The sequence below is a fragment of the Onychostoma macrolepis genome, chromosome 23, assembly GCF_012432095.1.
Source record: "Onychostoma macrolepis isolate SWU-2019 chromosome 23, ASM1243209v1, whole genome shotgun sequence".
Lineage (NCBI taxonomy): Eukaryota > Metazoa > Chordata > Actinopteri > Cypriniformes > Cyprinidae > Onychostoma > Onychostoma macrolepis.
In genome coordinates this window covers 14,644,474-14,659,802 of record NC_081177.1, presented here as the reverse complement: position 1 = coordinate 14,659,802, position 15,329 = coordinate 14,644,474, and the positions used below count along the sequence as shown (strand labels likewise).

The 15,329-nt window shown below is 37.1% G+C and overlaps 1 protein-coding gene across 1 annotated transcript in view; it reads left to right on the top strand.

Moving 5' to 3' along the window:
• The first annotated feature begins 770 nt into the window (after positions 1 to 770).
• rbms2b (RNA binding motif, single stranded interacting protein 2b) overlaps positions 771 to 15,329 on the top strand; it is a 33,158-nt gene continuing 18,599 nt past the window's right edge. Inside the window, exons 1-2 of the mRNA XM_058762937.1 lie at positions 771 to 1,001; positions 10,588 to 10,757. Of these exons, the coding sequence (XP_058618920.1) occupies positions 930 to 1,001; positions 10,588 to 10,757 (242 nt within the window). The 5' untranslated portion in view covers positions 771 to 929. The remainder of the gene's footprint in view (positions 1,002 to 10,587; positions 10,758 to 15,329) is intronic.

Sequence of the window (15,329 nt, the reverse complement as noted above, 5' to 3'; positions counted from 1 at the left end):
ATTTGGACAAATTTAAAGGTGATTTTCTCAGTATTTTGATTTTTTTGCACCCTCAGATTCCAGATTTTCAAATAGTTGTATTTTGGTCAAATATTGTCCTAACAAACCATTCAGCTTTCAGATGATGTAATATGAAAAATGATTGACCCTTATGACTGTGGTCCAGGGTTACATATAATGCTCAATAATGTAGGCTATTTTCTGTATTTTTGAACATCCTTGTACTGTTTTTAACTAAATTAAAAGAACTCATAGCTTTCATTTACATACAAAAATCGATTTAACAATATTTTACATTGAAAGTAAATGCACATTTTACTGGGATTTTTTTTTTTTTTACAAAACATCCTCTTTTTTATGGGAAAATTGCATAAATTACCCCATTAAGTTTAATATAATTTTTCATTTTTGTGGTGTACCGCACCCTAGTTGTGGTGGACCAATCATTTACATTTGCTAGTGCTTTTACTGCGTATCACAATAAGAATGTATGTGAATTTGTGCGTGAATGTCCAGAGGTGGTGCATATAGCTATATAACCAGTGAATATCATATTTAATAGCGTTTGTGCAGCTGGGAAAATTCAGCATCGATTTCCAGAAAGTTCAAGAATGGGTCTTTCAGTTGATTTCCTCCATTACATTCCTTGTTCAAAAAAGAAAAAGTTAATATGAAATCAAAACTCTTTTATTAGTCATAAGAGAGTATAGCTTTCAGTATCATTTAGAACAGAATAGCGTGTACTATTGCTGTTTTCTTCCTGTGTGCTAATGAACAGCAGTGTGTGTGTGTGTGTGTGTGTGTGTGAGCGACTCAATCTCTTCCACAGACTCCAGGCTGAATGTCCCCGGTGACGTCAGCTGACTGTTTTGGCTGTACTAGGCGCTCCGGACACAGCGCGCGCTGCTGCTGCTGCTGCTGCTGTAAAAATGCTGCTCTCTGTGCCGCCAAGGACAGGAATCAACCCATATAACGGCTATCCCAGCAGAACCAGTAAAAAGGTAAAGCCCTCTTCATATGCGGTGGCTTCAGCTGGTCGGGCCGGCGGAAAACGCTGATTTCTGTCGCTTATCTCTGTTGTGTGTGTAACTGCATGAGTGTGAGCTGCAGTGTCCTTGAAAGTGGAACCGTGAAAATACTGAAGTGTATCATCGCGCGATCGTGCCGGTAATCCTCCGCTGTGGAGTGTGATACTGAAGTCAGCGTGTATTAAAAAGTGGGCATCTTAATGTAGATGACTGAGAAGTCACAGACGGTATGGAACTTGCGGTCCGAAATGTTCACGGATAGATATAGGCTACTTATTTATGGGGACTCGATGCTTGTGGATTCGTTGCAGTAAATCAGCATATAGGACTATTATTTGGGATTCATTAGGAAAATTGCTTGATGGGGAAAAAAGAAAATTAGTTTAACCAAGTTTTACGTTGAGTCATTCGCCCCACCCCTATAAATCCCACTACTATGACGGGAAACATTTAGGTTTCGGATTGACTTTGCAGAGACAGAAAGTCAATGAATCCGACATAGGATGCCTTTGATTTACGGGCTGTTTATTTTCGGAGAGACAGGTCAGAATGAGAGAAAAAAAAGAAAGAAAAAACGCTCAATTTTCTTTTATAACATGTTAATGGCGCAGTTAATTTGTAATAACGAACGCTTGTCCGAAATATGCAGTGAATTACTCTATAGATAAACTAATGACAGATATGGCACTAGTGATTAACTTTCCAATAATATTCACATTCAGAAACGATTTTCAGTTAGCTAGAGTTTGTTTTTTTGACACAAATAAATCTTCTAATAAAAACGTAACATGCATTACGATTATTTTAATAGGCCTACTAGTATACATTTTTAAAACAGATTATGTTTTTAACTTTTTTTTTTTTTTTTTTTGTATTTTCCTTTCTGTTTTGAGTTTACGCTCAAAATGCTACGTATTTATCATTTAAGAATGAATTGCTGTCGAGTTTGGGTATGCAAATTTATGCAAATATTAGCTACATAAGTTACTACATTGTTTTCCTGTTGTGCCCTCAGTGGTGTTATTGTGTACTACTATTCTTTTGTCAGTCTCTACCTGACATGACATTAATACTGTGCAATGATATGCACTTAAAGTTGTCAACCATATTTTTTAACATCATAGGTGCGCTTTCTTGCAGGTTTATTCAAAGCACTCCGTCTTTATCATCTGCAATCTTCAATGCCCTTACAAGGTCATCATAATAAATAGACTGAAATAAAATGACGCGGTTAACGTGTTGACCGTTTTATGAATTATTGCCTGATAACTTATTAAATAGATAAAGGGAAGCCGTTTCACTGACATTGAGTATGATGGTCTATCTACTCATTCACAGTTTCATAAGCATACACCCTGTGATCTGATCCAGCTTGGCTCTCTAAATATTATTTCAGCTTCACGCCCATGTTCACGAAATAATCCAGAAACAATGCAAAGATGCAAGCAGACCGGGTTGCTGATTTCATCTTACCTTTCAGTTTATGAAGAAATAAGAGAAGACCACAGCTATTGAGATTCACAGTTACATGTTTAACCACAATCATTGACCTCATCGTCCTTTTGATATTAGCGCTAACCGTGGACACGATTTTTACAAAACTCTGGAAAACATTGAGCTGCCTGATAGCAGAGCTTCCACCAGCCCAGCCGCTGAGCAGGCAGGTGTCCGAGCCCATGGTGCATCTTTTCTCAATAACTCGCACAGCGGGGCGAGTGCTGGGGGAGGAAGTGTAGGTAGTAGTGTGAAAGGAAGTAAGCTGTGTTGGGCAGGTGGGCATCATGTCCCTCGGTCATAAAGAGGACATGTTTGTCATTACTGAAAGGTTGTACATTGCCATGGAATGTAGATATTATACCATGCATCACCCCAGGGATGGCAGTGAAGATGGTAGACAGTGTTTTTGGAAGCAGTTTTGGGCAGAACTGAATTCAGGGCATCTGTTTATAATGAAAAAATAACCAGGTTGCACTTTACCTGCTGGAACGGACTGGATGAAAAAGCGTTCAGTGGATTTGAGAAGGGGCTACTGGCCAAAAGCCTAGAGGCAGCCCTATCTGTTGAGTAAGGATGGCTGTTGTTGCTGCCAATGGAAGACCAAAAGAGGAATGACAAGTCCAGTTTGGACAACAACTTCAGGTTTCACTTGAAATATGTTGGATGAGTCTTGGATGTAGTGTTTTGTGAAGCTGAGGGAGCATTCTATATCGATTTTTAGTTAGCTATGTAAAAATGCAGAGGGAGAATGTCAGGTGTGGGTAAAACTACCAAACAGTATTTCTGCAGTGACTCTCGCCGGGGCCAGGAAGAAGATGAACCAACTAGTTGTGAGGCTAAAGGTCTGTTTATACCAAGAAAGGAATGAGAAGGCTAACCATAAGCATCAATCTGACCCCGACCATAATGATTTTTAACCCTAAATGCAAGATAGTAATTTAAGCAATGCAACTTCTCATGCTTATGTGCAAGATATGCATCTATCTGTTAAAAAAAAAATTGTTCTTGATGTGAATAAGCTCTGCAGAAAATGTAATTTGAAACACCATTTCCACAGCCTGTGTGCCTACAAGTTATCAGGGGACATTAATTTTTCCAGAATTTCTGGATTGTGAGAGTGTGCAGCCACTGGTCTCTAATTTCCTCCTTAAGTGCCCCAAACTTAGATAGGCTTCCTAAGCCCTGCAGGTCTGCTAAGCACTGCTGCACTGACTCACCCAACTGCTGTCAGCTCTGGCGGAATAAAATCCACTGGAGAATGACACTCTGTGGGGCGGCAAAATGTTGCAAATCACTTTACACAGTATGAATATTTGAAGCTCATTAGAGTCTTCCAAATATTCTGTGACCTTTCAGGTAATGAAACACCCTTTTTATGCGAATCTGTCAGCTTTGAATTTAAAGTTGGGAGCTTTGAGATGTATCTTGAACAGCACAGTATAGAAAGGAACAATGAGAGCCGGGATGTAGATACGAAAAGAGATTCTTATGCTTCAAAAACAACAAACCCAATATATGCCAGTTGCAAAATATATATATTAAAAAAAGCTCAACAATAAGGATTATTTTTTGGCCACCAGTTTAGATTTTTTTTTTTTTTAACTAATATTTTTTTCTAAATATTTAAATATAAAAAACATATATTATTAAAATATTAAGATATTGATAAAATTATATTTATAAATTAAAAATACATTCTTGAAATATTAATATAATTAATATTAATATAGCCTATACTTACAGTTCAAGTTTCAACACTGGAAAATGAAAGTATATGATGCAAAACTATATTCAAGAATAGTTTAATGTACTAATAAAAAACACTAAACTGCAAACTTTGACTTGTAACCTTTGTAAAGTTGTGAACTGTAACACTAAAGTTTTCTTCAGATTATGTGATTCTACAAAAATATTTGAATCACTCAGGAACGCATGCTGAAGATTCCTTGGGACAGAGTCTGTTTCTCTTGGTACCGCTACAGAAATGTGTGTTCACTCACACGCACTTACTTCGAAATTCTCCTTCACGGGATGGATCACTGCTGAAAGACACAGTTTTGAAAACCAAGCAGCCTAGAAGAAGACTCATTCCCCTCCTTCCTGCACTCTTGGCAGGGATGCAGATTGCTCAGAGATAAATGACTTGGAATTCCTGGAATTCCCGTCTCAAACATTGTGCGTGGATCCTGGGTTACTGGCTGTGGTAAAGTTTTTTTCTTTCATTTCTACTAAAAGTTATAGTTTGACATTTTTGATTAGCCAGAAGATATACGGACAGAGAAGCTGAGAAAATGATTTGTGAGTATAACTTAAAAAGGGTGGAGAACCGAGCAACTGAGGGATTTTTTCTGCTTTTCGCAGCCCCTCCCCCTCATCTTTAATCCAGAGAATGATACATATTTCACAAGAATCACCATATATGTGATTTAGAAACCAAAGCTCAAAAATCAGTATTTTATCAGTTTTACCTAATAATATTGTCTCAATATTCTCATGCAAAGATTTCTTTTTTTAGTTACACTTTAAAAAAAAAAAAAAAAAAAAAAAGTGAAAAGAAAAATCCTTTTTGCATTATGTATTATATTATTAGGCAAACAAGTTTTTAATATTTTTATTCAATCAAAATCTGACTCTAACATAAATCTAATCTAATCTATTTCTCACACACAGAGAATTTTGACTAACTACACCTTCAAAATATTCACAATATTGTTGCATTGTGACTCAGATATCTATATATGATTTGGTATATTATGTATATTACGTATTTTTAGAAATTGAATACATCAGAATTATTAAATAAAGTTACAATTATTTGACAGCCATCACAAAATATAAATAATGCTTTTTTATAAAAAAAATTACAAATGTGTTGTAAAAATAGTAATATATTGTTTTAGAAATCGTATTCATATATTCTTAAAATATTCATATTAAAAAATTAAAACAATCAAAATCTAGATTCTAATATAATTTCTCAAACCACAGTGTAATTTGACTAACTATACACTAAAAATAATAAAAAAATTATTGCATTGACCCAGACATCTATATATGATATTGGAATTTATTATATATAAATTATGTATTTTCAGAAATTGAAAACTAAAAAAAAAATCATAAATGCACCTTTTACTTTGTTTTATTCATTTTATAAAAACAAAAGGATTGCTATTGTGCATATAGCTCCTTTCCAAAGTAACCGTATATAAAATACATGCAGGTAATTTTCACTTGCTATGGAAGACTGAATTATGCCGCAATGTGTGTTGGTAGGTTGTTAAACGTCCATATTCCTGGCAAAACGAAAAGCGTGCACCCACAATACTGTAACCTATGCAAGTTGGAGCGATAGACAGACCATTTATTTCCCTCCACAGTCACACCTGGTACCAGCTCTTTAGAGCCAGATCCCCTGCTAACCCTTCAGAGCTGCTTACTGCCTCCTGTGACCTCTATTTCTGCAAGCCTTCCCAAGAGTCTGCCCTAGTGGCACTGCAATGGAGTAATCAAGAGAGGTGCAAACCCCGCCATGCTCTCATTACCACACTGCGCATATCTATGGAAATGAAGAGGCGGCCTATAGCCGGTTCCACTGCAGTGCTGTCCTCAAGTGCAAATAAGGGAGGACTCTCGGGTTTCATTATATTGCAACCGAGATGTTCAAGGGCAGCTTTGCTGGTATTGATTAGATGTTGACAAGGATTTGTTCTGCATTCAGATACATTGAGTGCAATCTGAAGTAAACAGAGCAGTGAGGATGGTTGCGATGCGTAAATTACTGTCAGCGCGGTTGTGGACTCTGAGGAATGTCTTCACATAATATATCACATGCTTTGCATGAACAAGAATTAAATCTGTAGATTTAACAGATGTACATGAATGGGAGTTGTTTGTGTAGAGTCCATGAGAAGAAAACTAGGGGTGCACGTAAAAATCTATTCATATACTGTATGAATTGTGATTCTGTCTTCTAACGATTCTAAAGGATTCACAAGTTTCAAAATCAATGTTCTAAAGGGGCGGTTCTCAATCCTGTTCCTCGCGTCGCCTCTGCTCTGCATATCTCTCTCTCATTCAGATAATCAGCTCAGCTCCAACAATGAACTGTTCCAATTATACACTTATTTTCACATAGCTATGAGAAGCGGTAAACATGGACGCACATGCGGTTGCCGTACTGAATTAAAGCTTTAATTATGATAAAACCGTATATTAAAAGCTAACATAAGCAGTAGCATAATAACAGCGAATCTAAAAGTATGAGACAACAACAAACAAAAAACATAGGCCTACCATTAAAAGCCGTGCTTGCACAGGTTCTGCGCGATCCTCTTCACTAATATCCTCTGGGTCACAATCGGGCTTAAACTGATAAGCAATATAGACGATGCCATTGTTCACAATACAACCCGGAGCACATGCCGCTGAGCCGAGGGGCGGGACGTTTAGACGTGCACTAGAGGCAGTTTAGCCAATCACAACACACTGGGTCAGCTAACCAATCAGAGCCCATCGTGTATTTCTGAGGGAGGGGCTTCATAAAAGCATCATAAATGATCAGCGGGTTTATCAGAGAAGGGACATATAGCGGTGTGAAATAAAGGTAAATTTTGTGAAACATAATGCGTTTTTTAACAAACGAAGCATTAACACGTTAGATTGCACCCCATAAACACAATCAAGCCTAGATAAAAAAAAACAGTCAACCACCCCTTGAATGTGCACACCGAAAAAACTAAAATTGGTATTTAAAGGGGTCATATAATGCCATTTTTGTACAAGCTAATATGATTCTTTAGGGTCTAAATTGAAAGTTTGTAATATACTTTAATTAAAAATTCTCATTAGTATTGTAAGAAAACACTCATTTTACCTGCTCAAAACAGCTCTCTGTTCAGCACACCGCTTTAGTGCGTGTGTTTTAAATGCTAGTGAGCTTTGCTCGCCCGCCCTCTGTTCTGTGGGGCGTTTTGACACAACACACGTGGAGTGTTGCCTTGACAACAGTTGAGGGTATATTTTGAAGAATGGCAGCGGAGTCTCTGAGGATACTGTGCAACCGTAACGCTTTTGTTCATTATAAACGTGGGATTATTAATTATATTGAGAACGTCAGAATAGAAAACATGCATGTACCCTGAATGTAAACATTAGCCACATACATCGTGAAGCGTGCTAGCGATTTGCAAAGATTAATATAAAGGTTAATTAAACGTTACACTCACTTCTTTTGGAGGTTCAGCAGGAACACGAATAGTTGGTACCGATTCTTTTTTCAGGAGCAGCTTCTTAGCAAAACCAGCTTTATACTGACCTTCATTTATAAAGCAGTCTGGTGAAAAATGATTCGCGCAAACATGAAAACATTGACGTTGCTCGTGGGGAATATTCCCTTCAAAAGTGAAACTCAGCCACTGTGTCTTCAGCGGTTCGGACTTAGGAACATCAAAATGACTGCTGTGTTCATTATTGCACCCGAGAACAGAACACCACAATCGCTTAGACGCCATTCTGCTCATAGACAGCTCCAGCGTATATCAACAATGACGCGCGGACTATGATTGACAGCTTGCTCACGAGCAAGGGCGGGTCTGTGTTGAAACACTGCTGTCAATCAACCATCGTGGGAGGGGCGTCCGACCGTGTGACGTCACACGGTTGAATGGCTTGATTTGAGACAGGGTAAAACAAATAAGGAGATTAAAAAAAAAAACACTGGATGGATTTTTATCATTTTATGATGGTTGTGTACAGGCACTGCTAACACACATTTCAGTACAATCAACTTGTAAAAGTGCATGTACCATTATATGACCCCTTTAAACAATTTTCACTCAGAAATTGCTAGTACTTTTTTTACCAGTAATTACAAAGAAATTGCAAGTAGCTAAGACTTTAAAATAAATAAATAAAAAGTTTAAGTAGAAAGAAATAGTATTTTCTCGTAAACATATTCTAAAAATATTTTATTTACAAATTTGAAAACACGTTTTTACAGCATAGTTTGGAAATACAATTTTCTGCAGAACTGAGCTAAAGCTGACAAAACCTCCCTAATATTTCCAGAATATTATATATACACTAGTACACTACCATTCAAAAATTTGGGGTTGGTAAGGTTTTATTAATGCTTTTGAAAGAATTCTCTTATGCTCACTAAGGCTGCACTTATTTGATCAAAAATACTGTAAAAATAATGTGAAATATTATTACCATTTAAAATAATAATATTTTAAAATGTAATTTATTCCTGTGATGACAAAGCTGAGATTTTAGCAGTCATTACAGCAGTCATTACTCAGGTCTTCAGTGTCACATGATTCTTAATATCAATGTTAAAACTGTTGTGCTGCTTAATATTTTTCTATATAGGCTAAATGGTGATACATTTCATTCTCAGCATTCTTCGATAAACAGAAAATGCAAAAGCAACATCTGAAATCTTTTGTAACATTATTAATGTCTCTCTCTCTATATGTATTACATTTAAAACAATGCTAAAAAGCCAGATTACATAAAGATTTAAAATTGAATGCACATATGCATTTTAAAGTAACCTGATTTTTTAGATGTGAAAACTGGGAAATAATATGGCATGATTTGAACAACACATCTATCTGGATTGATGTCATTAGGAGGTTTTGTTATTTTTAGCATGTAGTGTTTGTGTGGGGAAGACTGGTGTTGTTAGGTGTGCGGCACTGCTCAACCTTGAACAGCGTTGCAGGGCAGATGGGCTTAGTGGGGGGCAGTGGTTCAGTCATCTGTTTTCCCATGCAGAGGCAGAGTTAGCCGAGTAGAGCAGTCCTAATGAGACAGTGCTTTCTGACTGCACCCAGCACATGAGAGGGATTAGCGCTCAACGCTAACAAGCTCAGATCTCAATTAGACAGGCTTCTATAACTAAGTTCAACCGGCTCAAGAGGAGAGCAAAAGACAAGAGCCCTATATATGACATAACGTTTGTACGAGCACTTCTGGATGAGCCCCTCTCCCCTTTTTCCAACAATCTCAGCCAAACCAGTGAACTTGTGGCATGTATTAAACTGCCCCATTGTTCCCTGTCTGAGATTTGATTTCACAGGCTTGGCTAATGAAATACTTCATCCTTGCCTGCCCCTCTGACTGATGAGGAGTTAATTAGAAAACTAACAGAACCTCTCAGGAGAGGGAAAGCCCCAGGCTTTGGACACAACAACAATCAGAGGCATTTTCTGTTTCAGAATCTGCTTGTTTTGGGAAGCCAAATCACATTTTTAAAGGGACAGTTCAACCACAAATGAAAATTCTGTCATTATTTAGTCACCCTCATGTCGTTCCAAACCTATACCATGTTAGTTTTATCATATTTCAGATGAGCTTATATAGTAGGCGACAAACAGTATGTGAAAAGAGTATGTCTGAATTTACAGTATTCATAAATTAGTAGGTGAAAAGTAACCGGATGACCTACTACTTCGGACAAAGTGTGCATCAGATGGACACTTTACTGTCCCATGATGCCATAGAACAGGAGTTGTTAATAGCAGTGAGGTGACACTATGCTAATAGGTCACATGTTAATGACAATGTATAAGTCCAAGTTTCATTCAAACAACACATACTTGTTTAACGGTCGCAAAGTAATTATTTATTCAAAAGACGTACCTAAGTCCCCGAAGAGTTTGTGATTTAGGACACAGCCAGACACAGTTTCAATAATCCAGTCAAAATGACTTCTGAGTTCACTTGAAGAGAGTTAACAGAAAATAGAAAAAGTTTTGTTGTTCCATGAAAAAAACAAACAAACAGCATATGGGTTTGAAATGACATCAGGGTGAGTAATAATTACATAATTTTAATTTCTGAGTGAACATTTTTTAAAGGTTATATTCATGTTGCGACAGCATCATTTTGATATTTCAGTGTTTTACTCTGCGTGTGGCAAGACTGAGTCACTAATGGTCAGCACAACAACTCCTTCCACATAAGTCAGAGGACATTTCAAAGGAAAAGGAAAATGAAAGGAAAGCCCTTTAATCTAATAGCACTGTATTGTATCGTATCTCTTTTTTCACAGCAGGCGTATGCATCCTCCACCCAGCAGATGGCGCCACCCAGTCCCACCACCACCACCACCAGCAGTAATGGAAGCAGCAGCGGTGGAGACCACCTGAGCAAAACCAACCTGTACATCCGTGGTCTCCATCCAGGAACCACAGACCAGGACCTGGTCAAGCTCTGTCAGCCGTGAGTGTCCTTGTTTCACATGGAAATGAATTTAGGATTAGAAATGGTTCATAATCAGCAGTTGGAGAGGGTGTATAATATGAGTGTGTGAGAGAGAAAATCTCAGACTTTGAGCGTCCTGATTTGACCCTTTATGATGAGGTTAGAAATGCACTGCTGGCAGATAATTCGCATTCATTTCAACATGAAGTGTTTTTGGATAAGCCTATACGGCATCTTGATTTAGTTGACGTTGTGTAAATCACACATTTCTATTCATGAGACTTTTTTGATATTTTATAACATTTTGGTGCGACGCCTGAGAGGTGTTCATTCTTCATCTTGGTATTGGTTCTCATTCCGTGTTTTTGTTGGTACATCGGGAATTCATCTTTTGAAATAAATCTCATATCACTTTGTCACCATCAGATCCGTGCTTTCATGTTAGAAGATGTTTTGGTGGAATGTAATGACATAAACTCAATAGAGGTTTGGGTTTCAAACAAAGCTCTTTTTTGTTAACCAACTGCAGTGTTTCCAACAGCTAGACACGCTCTTCCCCTGCATGTACCTCACTTCCTTTTAGGGTTGATAAAAGTAAGGGAGAGAGAGATTATGGCTTCGGCTTCTCCCACCTAGATCTCCCAACGCATACACAAAAAATATTTTATGTTTAAAATGTTTTCATCTATTTAACCTTTTAACAACACTTTCGTTCATTTCTACTGTATTTGACTTAGAGGTCTGATTTGATTTCCTTCATCAGTAAGTACATTTAAAATGGTTTGATTTTAGTTAAAAGGTTAACTTTTTTTCAGTGTTTATAAATCTATAACTGCAATGCAGTTGTAACTGTTAAATCTATGAAAAATTATTTTCAGCAACTGAAAAAAAGCTCAGATGCAATATAAAAAAAATTGAATGAAGTTTAGAAATGTTACCTTGGTAATTAATTGAAATAAGTGAAAGCTGAAGTACTAAAATGACTAAATCTAAAACTGATATAAAAAATAAATTAAACCTAAATAGAATTTAAAATAATAATAATAATAATAAAAATGGCAAAAGCACCTAATTTCTAAACTTAAACTACTATGAAAATGAAGTTTGAAAATAAAAGCTAATTCAAAATATTAATACATTCTATACTTTTACATAAATAATGTTATAATAAATAAATAACACTATGTATTAGCTTATTATGTTTTTTTAATTCTTATATTAAATTTCCAAAACAAAAGTGAACAACTCAATGTCTTTGATGCCCAGTTTGATGGCCAATAAAAATGTGATGTATTTTCTTAAGCTTTATTGAAATATATATTGCATTTTAGGACAAACTGCTCATATATTTAAGATGGCGTAGAAAGAAAGTGCACAGATTTGAGAAGTATAATACTGGAGATCGAGGCCCTCTCTGGTAGAAACGGCTGAGATGAGGCTGCCCAGCCCTACAGGAAACTCTGAGCCCAGGGGGAAAGGGAAAGACAAACAAGGGCAACAGCTGGGAGGGAGAGGAGACGAAAAGTTGTTGGTGATGGGGGTGGGGAGAAGCTGTGAGAAAGAAAGAGAGATTTGGGGGAGTGTAAGAAAGAGAGACTGAGAGAGCGAGAGATAAGAGTTAGTCAAATATATCAGGTGTTTCTTAGCAAAGAAGCTGTTGGCGGAGGAGATGTTTGGTCAAGTAATTCCTGTTACCTTTATAGAAAGCGAGAGAGCAGATCACAAGCCAAATGGTTTCAGAACTCTACAGCTTGTTTTACAAAGTGAATGCTATGGATATCTCAAGCAAGCAATCAGCCACATTTATATTTCGGATATATTTAAGCATTATCACAAGCAAGAGTGCACTTCAGACCAACAACCCGATTGCAAGAATGATATTTCTTCAATATACAAGAAATTAAAACTTACATTTCAGTAGGGCTGCAACAACGAATCGATTAAATCGATAAAATCGATTACTAAAAGCGTTGGCAACGAATTTCATAATCGATTCGTTGTGTCGCGCGACGCGGAGACGTTTGATTATTAAAAAAAAACTTTAGTTGAGCGGAGCGGAGTGAACACACTCGGTCTCTCTCGGCGCACGGATGGTAGCAGAGTTTGGCGCCTCATAAATAAAAAAAAGTAAAAAAAAAAAAAAACGAGCGGAGGTAGAGGAAAGATACATGGCGGAGGCAGAGAAATCCGTGCGACCCAAGTCATCCAAGGTGTGGGAGCAGGGCGGCGTTTGCGTATGGCAGTTGCCATACTCTAGCCCAGTCAGGTGCTGTGAAAAATTATCCAAATTTGAGTCGCTTATAATTCGTTTTATTATTTTAAATCAGAGAGTTTTAAAAATAGTAAACCAATGATAAGCATTAAAATAACTTGTCAGTAAAACTGTAACGCCATTGGATCATCGAGCTCTCAGCGAGACCTCGTAACTTCACCCGCCTCCGTTCAGATTGACGCGCGCACAGCCTGGAGAAGATGAGATCTCTGCTTTTTCGCAATGCAAGGGTGAATAAATAATTGGTGTTTGAATAGTACAGCGTTTTCTTTACTCAAACACTATGTCAGTAAAGGATAATGTTTTTGTGTGTTTGAAGAGTGGAGAAGAATTAGTTATTTGCTGTCTATATACGTTTTAAATATCCTGTGCATTATGTGCATAAGCGCTTAATTTGAGATTTTGGCCAAGTGTATTAAACGACAAGAAAAAACTAAGCGCCCATATAGCTACAATCAAAGTTATATAACCTGTAAAAGTTGATGAAAGCATAATGCACTTGCTGCTTCAGATAACAGTTACAGCCGTTCTAACGACAGACAAAACACTCCATCTCCGTCATTCTCTGGTCAAAAACATTATTAACTCCATTTGAGCTTGATTTTCATATAATGTTAAGTGCAAGTGTCTAATACAATACCAACGCTAACGACGCAGTGTTGTTAAATTATTTAATTTTTGCACTCCCCCCCCCCCCAAAAGTCTATATATTTGGCAGATGTAAAGCATACATGTGTATGTTTTTTGTGTTAGTCCATTTTTATTTTATTTTATTATTATTATAACAGCTCAGGGATGTTCAAGGAGCAACATGTTTGTGCACTTTCTAAAGATTTTAGTTCTGTTTTTGAATAAAGGGTTGGAAATGAATGCTTTTCTTTTTTTTCTTTTTTTAATCCGATTCATCGATTAATCGAAAAAATAATCGACAGATTAATCGATTATTAAAATAATCGTTAGTTGCAGCCCTACATTTCAGGCAATATTGCTAGTTACTTTGTCTGTTTTTAATCTGACAATGACAATAGTTCCAAATGGAACCAATATTTTGACTAAATCAGTTGAGTGAATGATTTGTTGACTCACTTTGTTTGGTTCCTGAACGAATGAGTGTTTTGAATGAATCAATAGTGTGTTTTGTTGCTGAATGAATCAAAGTTACTGAAGCATTACAGAAGTAAAGCCCTTTGTTGTCCCTAATTTTAGAGCTAACTGCCCTACCAATGCTGCAACAGGGTCAATATGAGTACTAGTTTTTTTTGCTACACTAATATCTGAAGCCCATCTCATAGAGCTTACTTGACCGTGACTCTTGGTTGGATCTCACACATGACTAACTGTCTGTTCACCCCTGGGCTGCACTGATAGTGACATCAGGGAAAAACAAAACTAAATGCAAATAATAAAATGCAATTAACCATGCAGTCATGCATATTTAGGAAGGAAAAATAAATAGGCTTACAGTATGTTGTGGCTTGTGTGCACGAAACAGGCACCAACACAGTCAAAACAGTCATTTCAGTCAAATACTATTTTAGCCGAAACTTATTTTTAATTTTTTTACTGTCATTTTAATGCATCACTGATTATTATATTGCCTATTCCATCTATGTTATGTTGATAAGTTAACATATTGTTGAGCCTAAGCAAATCATGGTGTTATGTATAAAGGTAAGGGGCAAGTTTTTTTTTTTGTTACATTTGTACAATAAACAATTTTGGCAGTGCATTGGGTTGCCATCTGTGCTGTTTTATTTATTTTTTTAATAAAAACATGCGCTAGGCAGACATATTTGACCTAGTGATTGAAGATGTCTTGTGAAATTCAAAACTTTTAAAAGCATGTGTTTTGTTCCATTCCTTGTCCTGCATGAACAACCCTTAAAGTTCAAATAATTAAAAAAAACTGAAACTACTGTAATTTTCCAATATTACTTTAATCTATACTATGATTACATTATATAGGTTTAGTTCAGTCGTGAACATCAGCGTGAGGCTCTGTGTGCAGGCAGTAGGACCCAGATGCGGAGTGCGGTGGAGGGCATTGTAGGTTGATTGTTGTGGATCTCAGCCAGAGCTGTGCAGGGCAGACAAGGAGAACTCTCAGGTTACACTGCAAGCACATGCCTGGATCGAGAACACCTACCCCCTTCCCCCTCGCCGTCCCTCAAACACCCGCAAGCCTCCAGTAATCCACAGACGTGTACACACACCTACAGCTATATACCTGTATCGTGCTGTGCAAATCCCTTTTCCCATGCAAGGCAGCGTGAACATGGTATGGAATCCATTATTCAAAGAGCATTACCATTTTATCA